This window comes from Pleurodeles waltl, chromosome 2_1 (genome assembly GCF_031143425.1).
Source record: "Pleurodeles waltl isolate 20211129_DDA chromosome 2_1, aPleWal1.hap1.20221129, whole genome shotgun sequence".
NCBI lineage: Eukaryota > Metazoa > Chordata > Amphibia > Caudata > Salamandridae > Pleurodeles > Pleurodeles waltl.
This window is the reverse complement of record NC_090438.1, coordinates 494905781-494920981: the sequence shown is the minus strand read 5'-3', so window position 1 is coordinate 494920981 and position 15201 is coordinate 494905781. Positions and strand designations below refer to the sequence as shown.

Genomic DNA, 15201 nt, shown 5'->3' with positions numbered 1-15201 from the left:
ATTGCCCTGTAACTTCTGGTCTGGACCAGGAGAGTAAAGAAATCCCAAGGGAAGGAAACAAATACCAACCTTTCTACATAATCAGTTGCGTGGATATAGTTGGATTCATGAAGTTCAGTACAATGCAATTGCCATCAAAATGCTTTTTCCCAAAGCCCACCCAGTTCACCCGTTAGGCCATAATAACCTTATCGCAATCTAGGTTAGATAACCACCCCCTTAGGAAAGCACCAATGGCGGGTTCTCCTTTTAAGTTCACAGGTGGATTCTGCCATTCCGGAGTGCAAAGGGTGAACGTTCACCAAAATTGCCAGCAAGGGGGGAGAAACAGTGGGAAGGTGAAGCCTAGTGGCAGAGGATCAAGGTGGACCACTGGAGGGGTTGGAAGGACCCCTAATCTTACAATTTGCATGCTCTGAAGCAGGAATTGAAATAGATGGACACCATGCATAAATCTGATGTAGGGACTTGTGCTGTGACTGGTCAGAGTCAGCGTACCCTTTTGTTTGACCCACCCTTTCAGCCCCACATACTAAATTAACAGAACTTTCTCCTTTTTTGGGAAGGTTGCACTCTACATGGAATCACCACTGCCTGACCATCCAAATGTCCATTTGGCTGTACAACCCCCTGAGAGCCAGCCTCTTCATACCCATAACCAGACATGTGCAGATTGACGTTAACATTGTGTCTTTCTCCCCCACAGATTGTAGGAAAGCACACCCAGTGAAGGGACTTCAGCCGGGACTCAATTGCTTCCAGCCTCGCTCTGATTGGATCAAATTGAGTGGAGATTACTGACTCTAGCTATTTTAAGATATCCTCCCAGTCAGGAGACCCAGGGTTCACGATGGTACTCTCTTTCTTCTGCTTATCTATAGTCGTATGAATGCCAGTACCTCAAACCCGGGGAACTCTTTAATTCCGTTTAGCAGCTGGTTCACCAGGAAAGACATCAGGTACCCCCTCATAGACACAAGGGAATTTCCTACAGTCTACAACGGTGGGAGAGTTGAACACAATGCTTTGCAAATACGTTAAAACTTCTGAGGGTAAGCGGAGGGTTTGATGGCCATGGCCACTATCGGAAATCACCTCTGGCTGAGTCCCACCTGTAGGGTCTATTAGTTCACCCGCCCTGTCAGCTACCCCCACGTATAATCTCCTTTCAGCCAAACCAATCTCATTCACCACGGCCCCATCTAGCATGGTATCAATGCTAATCAGCTTATGTGGCACTGAAGAGCCTTTAGATACTTTTTGCTTACCCATTGTACTTCAGCATATCAGCAAATATAGAGAAGGAAAAACAGAGGATCTCACCTAGCTCGCCGTGAGAAATATTATAACAAGGAAGCTGAGTCAGAGGAGGGCCCAGTCCCCAACCACAAAGTTCATATATTTATATATTTCATCAATTTATACATTTCATTTACGCTTAGTTATACTTTATTCTGTAGATATAAGATTGGTTTGTGCTTGATGAACATACATTATCTTCTCTGCCTGGAAAAATTAAAAAATTCTAACAAAATATGTTCTATTTCTGGCGTCAATGTTTAGAAACAAGCATTACTTTTGTTGAAAATAAAAAGAAAGAGCAGAATATGATTCCATTGAGAATTACTTATGATTGTCTAAACTATGAGTAAATTGGAACAGAATGAATCAGAAGTGAATTAGGATTGTAATGTGTGATTGGTTGCACTAAGCAAGATAATTTTGAATTGCCACTCCTCTAGGATTGATTGATTTTCAAGAGCTTTATCGTATTATGCTAGATATGTCATCATCTTTTATGATCTTCAATGAAATTATGAGGCATGTTTACAAAAAATTAGATTATAGTATAAATAGCACATTCCCACTTTTGGCTTCACATCTTGGTATTTATGCTCTAGCAGCAATTTCATGGCTTTTCAATATTAAACTACTTCTCCTTGAAGGACAAGCAGCCTCCAATATTTATGAAAATCCCTATTCCTTAGAAACATGTAGTTATGTTGCTCCTTGGAATTATGAGAACCATAATTCGTTGGGTATTGCAAGCTGTTCTAGCCTTACATAACTCAACTGTCTTGATGGTATTACCTTAAAAGGCTAGACTCTTTTCCAGCATTGCATCTTCAATTCATGCCATGTCAAAAGCAATACTGCATCCCTCCAAGGGTGCACCAGTCTGTCATGATCTCTGTGGCCCTGATTTATAAAGGTAAACTTAGAGCTGAAGTCTAAGTTTAGACCTGAAGTCTAAGTTTAGTCCGCAAGTCTAACTTTACACCTGAAATCTAACTTTGGACCTGAAGTCTAAGTTTAGACTTCAGGTCTAAACTTAGGCACAGATTAACAAAGCTGTCACACAATGCAACAGCTTAGAATGCTGCACTGAGTGACAGTTGCATCACAGGGAGAGAGCAGGAGAGCACTGTATCTTCAGAGACATGGGGCTCTCCTCTGCTCTCCCTATCACCGGCGCAGAATTTTTGCTGCCAAGCACCACACACACACCTTTGCACCATAGTTTTTGTACTGGCAGTCCAGTACAAAATACTATGCATAGACTCAATTGAAACATTTTCCTGTTTGTATGTGTGCTGTACAGTGCAGCCACCATTCATAGACAGAAAAGAAAAAAAGAGATGAAAACATTTCTCCTTTTAACGTCTGTTTTCAAAAGGCAATATTTTTGGGCTCAAAGCCCTGTCTACTAATGTAAGTAGATAGGCTGTGTTGTCAAAAAGCAAAGGTGGTAGCAAAGGAATGCCCATGTACCACCTATGTAACATCCCCTTGGCCCTAAATAATGAAAAGCATTGCTTCGTGCTGGTTTGCATTAGTTTTCCTTACAGATCAACGCGAATACAAATTTTCTTTGGTCTGCATATTCCAATAAAGGTTTTGCATCGAGTTTGCATTACAAAAGTAATGCAAACCAGACTCAAAAGCTTAGTCAATCTTGGTCTTAGACTTCAGGTCTAAACTTAGACTTCAGGTCTAAACTCACACTTCAGGTCAAAGTTTACCTTAGTGAGTTGGGCCCTATATTTCTATTTAAATGACCCATCTGCTTTAGCCTTAAAATAGATTATCAAGATTACTAATATAGCAAAGAGGCTAGTGACTGTTTTGTAATAATAGTGATATACATGTATTATTTTTGGTAGAATAATACAAATTTATGTTCACAACTACATAAGTGTTATTTGCTTGTAGCCTGTCACATTGCGAACAAGGGAGTGAACCGCAAGTATCAAACTTCTGATACTGATTTTACCAAACCACTCTCTACATGATACAGATTTTAGCATCACAGCAGTAGGCATAGCCACCACATGCCTTCACTCAAACCTGCAAACAATTGAGTCACTACAAACCATAAACAATGGTAATATTGGATGTAAAAATAAAATTATATCTACGAGACACTAATCTCTTTACATTGGCTTTGGATCACTACATTTATAGCTACCACCTACCGTTTTAGATTTCTTGCTTTCCTCGGCAGGGGGCTTCTTGTTCCCCACAAGATAGTTAAGCGTTGCATATTCCATGAGAGCAGCAAAAGTAAAGATGAAGCAGACTGAGACAAATAGGTCCATGGCAGTGATATACGAAACCCGTGGCAGGTGCTTCCTTGAAATGGTGCTCAGTGTAGTCATGGTTAGCACTGTGGTGATGCCTGAAAGAAGGAACATTTCACTACTTAGAAGGACGAAAATCTGTATGAACCACACACTCATTTGCATTGTAGTTTACTTACAGAACTATTAAACGTCAACACTGTGTGATAAAGCTCTATATAAAAAAACAAAAAGTGTAGTTTTATTATTGTTGTTGTTGTTCAGGTACTTTGCTTGACAATGTTTAAATGTGTCTGATATTTCAATGAAATTAGATGTTTTACCTACCAGAAAACATTCCAAGTGTATCCTAAACTATTAAACAAGAAACATAGGACCTCAAATAGAGTTTGGCAGCCAGGTTACTCAGTCACAAACATATCGGAAATTTTGTACACCTTACAAGTGCTATTGGAAATAATACACTTGTAATAAGGAGGGCGGGAGTGAACACGTTCACCAAACTCCAGAATAGGCCCATAATCATGTTTGTGCCACTGTGCCTGTGAAAATTAAAATGACATGTCCTTAATGCTGCTTTTCACCAGTCTGTTTGAGCTTGTTGTGGAAGACACATAAAATGTGTAGATCGGCCAGTTAAATCCTTATCAAAACTAAGCCTCTATTGCAAATAGGCAGCCTGTGCCTTGAACTGTTGCTAATAACTGCAGGCCCCAATTAATAAAGGTATTTGTTTGCCTAACTAGCACTTTGGTGTGCCAATGCAATGATTCCAAGTGCTATTTCTCGACAATGATATAAAATTGAGGAATTCGCAATCACAAATGGATGTTTATGCAATTCAAGTTCTGACAGTATGACAAATTATTCTGTGTGAGTAAATCTGCTCAAAGTGGTAAAATGTGGTTGTTCTAAGGCTTTTTAGTGTGTATCTGCCAAAGCAGGTGCTCACTAATAAAATTGTCACTTGTTTTAGTGTCTAAGATTAAATTCTGGCAAGGATAGTGGTACATGTATATCTAGGATGTATATGAAGAGGAGACATACTCAAAACTGGTGGCAGTATGGAGAAAGCACTTTGACCAGGAACTAAAAAAAATCCTGATGGAGAAACGGAAAAAAAATAGTAAGTACAATTGCATTAAGTTTGCTTATAACGTCTATAAATGTACTCTTGCTACATATACTTAAGGGAATATTCTCCCTTAATTCATCTCCCATTAGTAAGTTGTACCAAGGAGTGACTGTAAGAAAATGGGCTTTTGGTTAAGGGCGATGTAAGCCCTTGTCAAGCAACAACCAGAATCCTTATCACAGTGAACCACAAAAGTCACTAATTTAACCTGTGCTTAACCATTGTCACAAAACCAGTCAGGTTTAACTTAGAGGCAATGTGTAAAGTATATGAAGCTCTCAAGCAGTAATAAAGTGAAAACACAACACAAATCAAACCCAACCTCATTTAAAAAGTAGAGTAAATATTAATAAATGATTTGACATCAAATAACAAAAATCCAATCAGTATAGTCAAAGATGTACAATTTGGAAGATTTAAAGTAAGTATGGCTCCTAAAAGCACAAACTGGCACTCTCAATTATCTGGTCAGGACTGGGTGAAAGTCACAAGGTCAGTCTGACTGTGATGGAGCGTGGGCCAGACAGAGGGACTATGTTAGTAACACTGAAAAAGTTACCATCTCACAGTCCAACGCAAAGAGCTCAGTTCTTAGTGGAGAAGGTCGCACGGTGCAGGGGGAGTGTTGTGGATGGTTGCCTCTGTAGCATAAACAGCAAGCTGGGCATCACAGACAGTTGTTGTGGTGAGAACATCCTGTCAGGTGTCGCAGATGGTCATTACTGGAACTTTGTGTTGCAGGTTGTCCCTGGTAGTCACTGTAGTGAAAGAGTCGGGTCAACTGAAGCTTCACATTGGTGGTCGCCAAGTGTGGCAAGATATTTTTGTGAACTGGCCCGTTCATGGTAGCTCAGAACAGGAGGTCATTCAGCTGATCCTTGGAGTCAGGTCTGAGGCTGCAAAGCTGTCCTCTGGAAGGAGGGTATTTCTTCTTCTGTAGTATCCACAGGTCCAGGAGTGTACTGAAGAGGGGGGCTGAGGGTCCTACTTTTATAGCTGATGTCCACTTTGAAGTGGAAGACACTTCTAGAGTCTTCCTGCTCAAAGAAATGTCTGGAATTTCCTGTCTCCCTGCCCTGGTCCCTGGATGTCTGGAGTCACAACAGCCCAATGTGAAATTCTTTATATGTTAGCTGAGGCAGTGTGTTTGAAGTGCAAGTAGGACTGCACAGAGCACCCCCATCCTGCCTTGGGTGGCCCATCCTGCCAACACTCAGGCCCTCTATTGTGTGTGCCTGGGAGAAATACACAACTGTTAGCTACACATTGTCATGTGAAACAGGCAGCAGGCACCAAATGGTTAGCACAAGAAAATGGCAACTTTCAAAAAGTGACATTTTCAAAATTGTGATTTAAAATCTGACATTACCATTAAAGAGAAAATTACAGTTTCTCAGACACCAAACATGATATTCCCCACCTGCACCCAAATGAAAGCTATGAGTTATTAAATGCAATAAGGTAACTCAATGTTATCCTATAGGAGAGATAGGCCTTGCAATAGTGAAAAACACATTTGAGAGTTTTTCACTACCAGGGCATGTAAAACTTAAAGGTACATGTTCAACTTTTGAATACAATGCACCCTGTCCCATGGGCTGTTTAGGGCCTACTCTAGGGGTGGCATACATATTAAAAAGGAAGGTTTGGGCATGGCAAAAGGTTGAAATGGTGCTTTAAAATTTAACATGTAGGCAGCAATGGCAAGCCTGAAACATGTTTGGGTAGCATAATATGTGGTGCAGGCCCACTAGCAGAATCTAGTTTACCAGCCCTGGGAATATGCTATACCATTTTACTAGGGACTTACAAGTACATTAAATATAACAATTGAGTGTAAGTCAATGTCAATTTAAAAGAAAGAGTATAAGCCCTTTAGCACTGCTTAGCAGTGGTAAATTGTGCAGAGTACTAAAGCCAGCAAAAATAGGATGAGAAAAACAGGAGGGCTTGAGAGGTCACTTGAGAGGCCAGCCTACTCATGAAGCCAGGTTACTTTTTGTTTGCTTTGTGCAAACCAGGCTATGCCTATCATGACCTGGTTCTGTGACAAATAACTCTCTTTAACTGTCCATTTATTCCTCCACTGCATAGGTGCAAAATGGGATGTAAGCGTCAATGGAGACTGCATGGCTGCTTCCAGAATGGCGGCATGCTTTTCCTTAGGAAACCATGGAGGCTTATTAACAAGGCCCGTGCCCAGCTGGTGTGCCACTTTTTGTGACTCACCAGCGCGCATAGTGCAGGTCCATATCTACAAGGCCAACCAAAGCCATTTTGTGTGGCTTTTCATGACCTTGTAGATATGATGTAAGGCAACGCAATACAAGTAATTGCGTTGCCTTACACTGCATCCGGGAATCATTCTGTAGGTGCTGCAATGGGTTTTCCCATGCAACACCCATGGATATTGGCGCATTCCCAGAGTTACAAGGCACTGTAAACTTGGGAGTGCATCAAAATCTTACGCCTCCCTTAGGGAAGGCACAATTAGGAAAAATATCTTTATTTCTCCTAATTTTTTTCCTCTTTATATGTGTGCTGCATTCTGCAGCACACATATAAAGAGGAAAAAGCCTCCATGGAATATTTTTGTGCAGGAAGGTGCTTCTTCTTGCAAAGAAACAATCCTGACTGTGACACAGGCATCGCTGCACCATAGTGCAAGGGTGCCTTTGTAGGAGCTAGCCAGCCCATTGAGTGCCAGTGCAGGGGAGAGGACAGAAATACACAGTTTCTTGAAAATATGGTGCATTCCTGCCCTTTCCCTGGGGCGCAGAGCAGCACAGCAAGGTCACTTGCTGCACTGCACTGTGCCAAAGAGCTTGTAAATTCGCCCATTAGTTGTTGGAAGGTCTAGGGCTGGGCATTTTTCTATCTAATCCTGTCAATGACCAGTCCTCTCTCTTGCCCCATTTTGGTTTACATGTCTATTTCATCTCCTCTACGCCTATTGGAGCACTGGAGAACTGGCAATCCAGCAAAATGGAATAAAAAATCCTTCAATCACATTAAATGTTGAGCTGCAATGAGTGAACGCTGTTTTCCCAGTTGTGTTTGCAACTTTACATAGACATGCTTGTGATCATGGATAAACTTAGGGTGGCAGTGAGGCAATCAAATTATTATTAAAAAGGTGGAAGAAGACTAGAAATGGGAAAAGACAGCAAATTAAAAGAGCATGCAAAAACAGTTTGAAAAAAGATTCTCCTTACCAATTGTTGTCAGATAAAATGCTCCTGAATGGGAGCACAAGGGGTTAAGTCCTTCCAGTGAAATCAAAACTCATTACACATAAGTGCATTCAGGTGTCTTAAGAAAGAACCCTTAATGTAAGTCTGAGATGTGGTAAAAACAGGAGATCATACTCTGTGTCCTTATGAAAATGTCACACAGCATCACGGCCTTGGAAGTGTCAAGTGTTTGTGTCAGGCTCCCTGTTTACCAGCATCTCGAGTGACAGGCAAGCATACAGAAAAGAGTTTCTTCGTTTCAAGGTGCCACAGGCCGTGATGTGAGTCTTCTGATATGGGATCATGAGGAGCAGTCTCTGAGGACATATCGCTGTCTTTCACGCTGTGTGGCCGCCTGTGCGCGGAGCACACTATCTGCGGGCTGTAATAGTGTTGGCAGCAGCTGGTAAAACTGTTGAGCAAACAGTTTGAGGGCGAATGGATGAAAAATATGTCCTCGCAAAATACTTAAAATCTGTTCAGCGTTTGCTTTGCTAGCATTGCATAAACGCGGCCTTCTGCCTGGTTGGCAGAGATATGAGCCTCCTGCAATAATATCTGATATTGACGTGACCATATGAAAGCCGCGGGACTAAAATGAGCTAATTATATAAACAAGGAACACAAATAATAAGCAAAGAATACAGAAGTCTGCACAAGGGCAAGTAGGAGGCCTCATTCTTGGAAATCAAAACTGCAATCATAATTGTTCCATGCTAATCATAAAGGCTTCCATTTTAAAGACTACAAATACGAATGTAATTACATATATTTGGCTAATTATCAAACGGAAGCGCATGTACACAATGGACCGTCAAGCAATTGAGTGGGGTGCTTTCTAGTAGACAGCAAAGCATGACCGTCACAATGGAGGTGGCGAGGAGAGAACAGAGGCGCATTATGGGCAAGCCTGCACTTTCGAGGGTCCCATGCTCCTTCAACAAAGGTTACTAATACATTTCTAAGGAAAATAAGCCTGCTGTCTTCATTAAATAAAAAAGTATACTAAGAGTGGTGTATGAAATGCTTGAATCAATGTCAGCTGCTGGTAATTACACAGGGCCACATTCTATATCATCATTAGCATGCCATGCCACCTCAGCTGGTACCCAGCTTTATGCAAACCAGTCTTGATCCTGCTCCAATGGGAACAGTCGAGCCCAAACTGCCCCACCAGCTCCTCCCTGAATTAGAACACAAGCAACTCAGGACTGATGTTGCCCTTGTCATGTCTCATCAGCTGGTTCCAAATGAAATAGGCCCTCATTACAACCCTGGCGGTAAATGCCGCCTACTGCCGTGCCAACGGCCGCCAAGATACCGTGACCGCAGCAGTAATCCGCCACTGGTATTATGACCCACATAGAGAATCCCACCACAATACAGACACCCACACAAGTCTGCCACACCAAAGGCCAGTGATAAACTGGCGATAGCAAAACCCACACTGTTACGCCAATAGGAATACGCCAACAGTATCACGACACACGAATCAATGTGGTGGTCCTTAGACCGAGGTAATCCATTGGCGGTACACACCGCATCATTCTAAATACACACACAATTACTTGAGGGCATCACAGCAGCCACAAGGGGGTGAGTACAGATTCAGAAAGCTGACTTTGTGCGCTTTAGGAGCTAGCAGGTTAGGGGATGGGGCGGTGGGTGCCCCTAGGCCGGGGCGATCATGGCAGGGTAAGTCCCTTGTGTGAAGGCTCTTAAGCACTCCTACCCCAATGGTACAAGTGGCCAGCTACTACTGGGCAGGGTCCTGTGGTGTTAGGTGTGCAGATGCTGGCTTTAGGCATTGTACCCCATGGGCTGGTGACTACCTTAGTGACTGGTTGGGCATGGCCTAGTGCATAGGGCTGCTCCCTGTATGTTGTGTCCACCAACGGTAGTGGTGTTGCTGGCATTGACCAAGTGTATCCTCAATCTCTCCCCCCTTTTTGTTTTGTCACACTGTCCTTGTGTGCATTAGCAACATCTGGCGGAGGAGCAAAGGCACAGGCGATGGAGGGAGCTGCATCCCACATGGGCCTCGAGGCCGAATCCACCGAGGGAGAAGGCAGCAGTGGGACGGAGGGCGAGGGGAGCTCCACGACGGTGACAGGATGGGGAGACCAGTGACAGATTCCTCCTCGGATGGAAGCTCCCTAGTGTGGGCGGACACCCCTGTGCCCACCCCAACAACAGGTACTGCCGCCACCCCCCCTACCAGCACTGCCCTCCCAGCAGCCCCTCAGCATGTTTCCCGTGCCCGCTCACCCAGGAGGGTGGGCATCTCCTTTGCCCCAGGCACCTTAGGCCCTGCCCCAGTCAGCCCTGCTGCCCTCAGTGAGGAGGGTATTGACCTCCTGTAATCCCTCAATGTTGGGCAGTCAACCATTCTGAATGCCATCCAGGGTGTCAAGAGGCATTTGCAACAAACAAATGCATACCTGGAGGGCATTCATTCTGGTGTGCCGGCCCAACAGAGAGCATTTGAGGCTATGGCCTCAGCACTGATGGCAGCCATTGTCCCTGTGTCCAGCCTCCCCCCTCCAACTTCCACTACCCAGACCCAATCTTCTCTACCTTACCCTATCCCAAGCACACCTTCAGACCAGCAGGCACACAAATCAATACACAAAAGTGGCTCAGGAAAACATAAGCTCCACACATCATCACACAGGCACTCACACAAGCACCATACCCATGCAAACATACCAACATCCACTTCCTCCACTGTATCCACCTCCTCCTCTTCGTCCACCTCCCTCCCAGTAGTGTCTCCACTCACACCTGCATGCACTACATCCTCAGCCACTACCTCCATCACCAGCACACCCATCACAACACCCCCCTCACGAGCAATCACCACCCCCACAACCATGCACATGTCCTCTGTGTCCTCTCCCAGTGTGTCTGTGGGTGCTCCTCCCAAAGTACACAAACACAAGCACACACCCACTCAACAGCCATCCACCTCACAACAGCATACAGCCCATGCACCTGCACCCAAACTCAGCAGTCGTACACCTCCTATAACCACTACCTCTTCCTCCACTCCCAAACCCCCTCCATCTTCCAGTCCCAGTGTGTCTAAAAAACTTTTCCTGGCTAACATTGACCTCCTCTCTATGCCTCCCCCCGTCCTTCCACTAGGGCCAGGGTGTCAAGATCCCAGCCCAGCACCTCAGCCACCAACTCGGCATCCACTGTGGTATCTGCAAGTCCCAGGGGATCAAAGGGGGCACCCGTCGGGACTGGCAGTGTGCCACTGAACAATGCAAAGGACCAACCAATTCTGCCACCTGCCAAGGTGAAGAAGGGGCCAGCATGTAGCACGGACAAGATACACGACCCACCCAGCAAGGCCTCATCCAAAAAACAAGAGGACAGTGCCAAGGGCCCAGCAGCGTCTGCCAAGGGGGGGAAGGGAAAAAAATCAAAGGCAAGGCACTTCAGGCCTCGGAGCTTCCAGATGAGGGGCTTGTGATCACCATTAGTCCTGACAGCCCAGCGACCTGTACCGCGGAAAGCTCCGCCGCAAGCACCGCCACCTGCACAGCCACCTGCACCGTCTCTGCCACAACAACAGTCAGCAGCATCATCCCCAGTGGGCAGCCGTCCGAGGCTGCTGGAGACGGCCTGTTGTCTCCCTCCACTACTACTAGCACCTGCACCACAGCAAGCACCAACAGCATCTCTGCCATAGACACTGGCGCAGGCACCCCCAGCTGCACCGCCATATGCATTGGACATCAACAGCATCCCCACTGGGCAGCCATCCGAGGCTGCAGGAGACGGCTTGGTCCCTGCAACCACCACTTGAAGCACCACCACCAGCACTGGCACTACCAGCAGTTTGCAGCCTAAGTCGCTGCAGGATGGAGTGTGGCTCTGCCTCCATCGAGTATCATGCTACCTGTTCCCTGCACATCTCATGCCTCAGACACCCAGGTGATGGAATGTTAACTGGCACACCCCAGGTGCAGCATCACTGGGCACCATGCCCCCTCCAGAACCAGTGGAGATATGCATCCACTCCCCCTATCCTTGGCAGGATGAAGCAGACTGGGCACAAGGCCCCCTCCAGAACCAGTGGAACATGTCACCCACTTGAGAGACTGTGGCTTTGTACTCCCCAGGACCAGACAGTGGGCAAACCACCCACTTGCAAGTCTTGAGAGACTGTTGCTTTGAACTCCCCAGGACCAAGCAGTGGGCAAACCACCCACTTGAGAGACTTGAGAGACTGTGGCTTTGAACTCCCCAGGACCAAGCAGTGGGAAAACCACCTACTTGAGAGACTGCTGCTTTGCACTCCCCAGGACATCGCTGTGGGCATGTTGCCCCCTCCAGGAGCAATGGCGTAGTACCATCTTCTGGCTGAGGTGCCCCCCCTTCCCTTCCCCCTGAGGTGCCTGTGTGTTTTTGACCTGATGCCACTCCAGTGTTCTCTCCGTTTTGAGGCAGGAGTCAAGTGTGGGCTTCGCCCATGTTTTTTTGACCCAGTGGTCCACGGACATTTGCATAGGGCAGTGTACGGCCCTCAGTACATATTGTAAATATTTGTATATACTGTTGTTTGCAATTGTTAACTTTATCTGCATTTTCTAAATATCACTGATTTAACTCAATTCCTTTTGTCCTTGCGTTCTTCCAGGGGGTCATGGGTGTAAATGTAATGTTGATGCATGTTTTTGTGTGTATGTTGATATGGGTGAGGGTGGGGGTGGTGGGTGTTGCGTGTTGGGTGTGGGTGTCACTCTCTTGTTCCTCCCCCCTCCGCTGTGTGCTAGGTGCAGAACTCACCGTGGTCGTCGCCACCGCCTACTTTGATATTCCTGGTATATTACCAGATACACCAGCATCGGCAGGACCTGTAGTTCAGGCTCCATTGCGTCCTGGTTCTTTGTTGAGTGTTGAAAGGTGAGTGGTTCCCCTTCAGTGTAGTGTTTCAGCCGTGCTTTTGATTTCATTGGTACCGCCCCAGAAAAGCTGCCGGATTGGTGCCTTGTAATAGTGTGGGCAGTACATTGTCTTCCGCCTGTCTGTTGGCGGTGACTGCCGTGGTGTTTGTTGCTAACGACATGGCGGTAGGTGTGTTAAAGTGGCTGTCTATGTTGGCTTTTACCGCCATGGTCGTGATCCCATTTGTGTTACCGCTAGCCTGTTGGTGGTATTACCGCCGCTTTATCACCAACCGCTGGGTTGTAATGAGGGTCATAGTGTGTACGGGACCAATGTCTGAGCATACCCGTCCCAGTTAGGGAGACATACTTAAGTATACAAAAAGTAAAGGATGCAATGCTTGAATTAATTTCAGAGCTAATAATTACTTGGGTACACATCCCAATCCATTGTTATTTTGCACACAATGTCAGCTTAGCTTGGACCCAGCTATATGCAAATGAGTCTTGACCCTGCTCCAATCTGAATAGTCCACCTGAACTGTCAACTCAGGTCCTGCCTGAACCGGAAAACAACCAACCGAGGACCAGTTTTGTCCTTGTTATGGGCTCATCGGCTGGGTATAGTTTGGCTCCAGTGACACAGTGTGCTTTAAAAATACTACAGGCAGCTGGAAGCAGACTTTTGATCTGTTTTCTTGCCTGCACAGATGCAGGCAGGGAAACAGATCAAGATATTGCTCCTACCCAAAAGAAGCAGAATTTGCCATCCCCCCAGGATAGGGGGATCCAGCTGGGACCATGGGGGCTTCCCTCGAGGCCCCATATGTGTTGATTGTGGGTGTCCCATGTAGGCACTGGTGCACCCATCTATTTAAGAGAGAGACCCCGGTGGATGGGGCCACCAGGGCCAAAATAGGCTCAATGAAGAGGGTGCGGCCCCTCCCTTATTTAGCATATTGAGCCCCAGCCCCTTCCACATTAGTAGTAAGCAACTATGTTCCCACCATTTTCCCAGCTGATGGACAATGCATTTTCTCTATGACTGCACACTGAAAAATTATCTGGTAAATGCATTGTTGATTTATTGGAGTGCAACCTCTGCTGTAGTGAGTGTTGAAGATGAGTGCATTCTTTTTTGTAAACTCCTGGTCTGAGAGAAGAGGCCACAGTTCTTTCTTTAAATTTTTGCTAAGTATGCAAAGGTGCTAAATCACGTACACGCTCCACCCATTTGCCCCTTACCCCTTTCACGCTGTTAGTATGCAATGGTGTTTCCATCATTTTCTAGGCTGATGGAAAGTGTGTTTCATGCAACAACTCATGTGACATAGTGCTAAGACAACTGCTTTGAGGGGAAAGACATATGTCTGTAGGAAGGCAAACACACCAACACAGTCACAAGAGGAAATGGAACTCTGCCAGTCCCATCTGTGCAATGCAATGTAGCACACATAAACAAACATCAACATGAGAAACTACCAATGGTAACACCTGTATTGTCTCATGGAAATGCCATGGTGTGGTGCTAGGTCTCAGCCCCGCGTAGGTGTATGTGAAAAATGATAGACTGGGACAATGCCATCAGCACACCAACAATCATTGCAAGGCCTCACCATGGTAATGGAAGCGGAGGGAGGGATGATGGGGACAAGAAGGTGGCAATCCACAATTTGGACAGAACCCACACCCAGAAGATGTGACTCAGACAATTGCCCAAACTGCCCACACTACATGTGACATGCAGGTGGGGCATAGGGCTGAGAGACTGCAAACATTAATGACAGGAACAATGCATGGGAACCAACATGACAATATACCACCAATAGGAAGTCAGCGACATCACATTACAACTGGAACACTAATTGTACAATATCTCATTGCAGAGGACAATGGCTCTCCTGTGGATCTTCCAGTCCTGGACTACCCTCATGACCAGGATGACCAGCTGATACCCATCAGCCAGGAAGCCCTCAAAGATGTCCTGGGAACCCTCCAAATGCCACCTTCAGTCACAAGGAGGAGCATACATGTAGCAGCCATCCCAGAGGAACCACCCACCACCCCAATAGTACGACCTGATGACACAGGGACCACCTTTGAGAGGACAGTAGTGGGAGTACAGCGGGAGCTGGCCAAGGAGGTGCGGTGGGGATGCAAACTATGGCAGCCAGCCTTGAGATGTGCATGTGCATGATGACATCCGCAGAACAGACAGCAGCCATACAAGTCACACAATCCCTACTGCAAGGAGTCCAACAGTGTGTGAGGGACCTAACCACTGTGCTGTGAGGGAGTTGCCACAACATCTGCCTTCCCAATCTTGCTGCTGCATGCATGACAACAAGCTGGAT

General features: G+C 45.8%; 1 protein-coding gene across 2 annotated transcripts in view; it reads right to left on the bottom strand.

The window, feature by feature from the left end:
• Positions 1-15201, bottom strand: part of LOC138265768 (gamma-aminobutyric acid receptor subunit gamma-4) — a 1864369-nt gene that overhangs the window by 172373 nt on the left and 1676795 nt on the right. For both annotated transcript variants that reach the window (XM_069213790.1, XM_069213798.1), the window contains exon 8: positions 3477-3679. In XM_069213790.1, coding sequence (XP_069069891.1) covers positions 3477-3679 — 203 coding nt within the window. The remainder of the gene's footprint in view (positions 1-3476; positions 3680-15201) is intronic.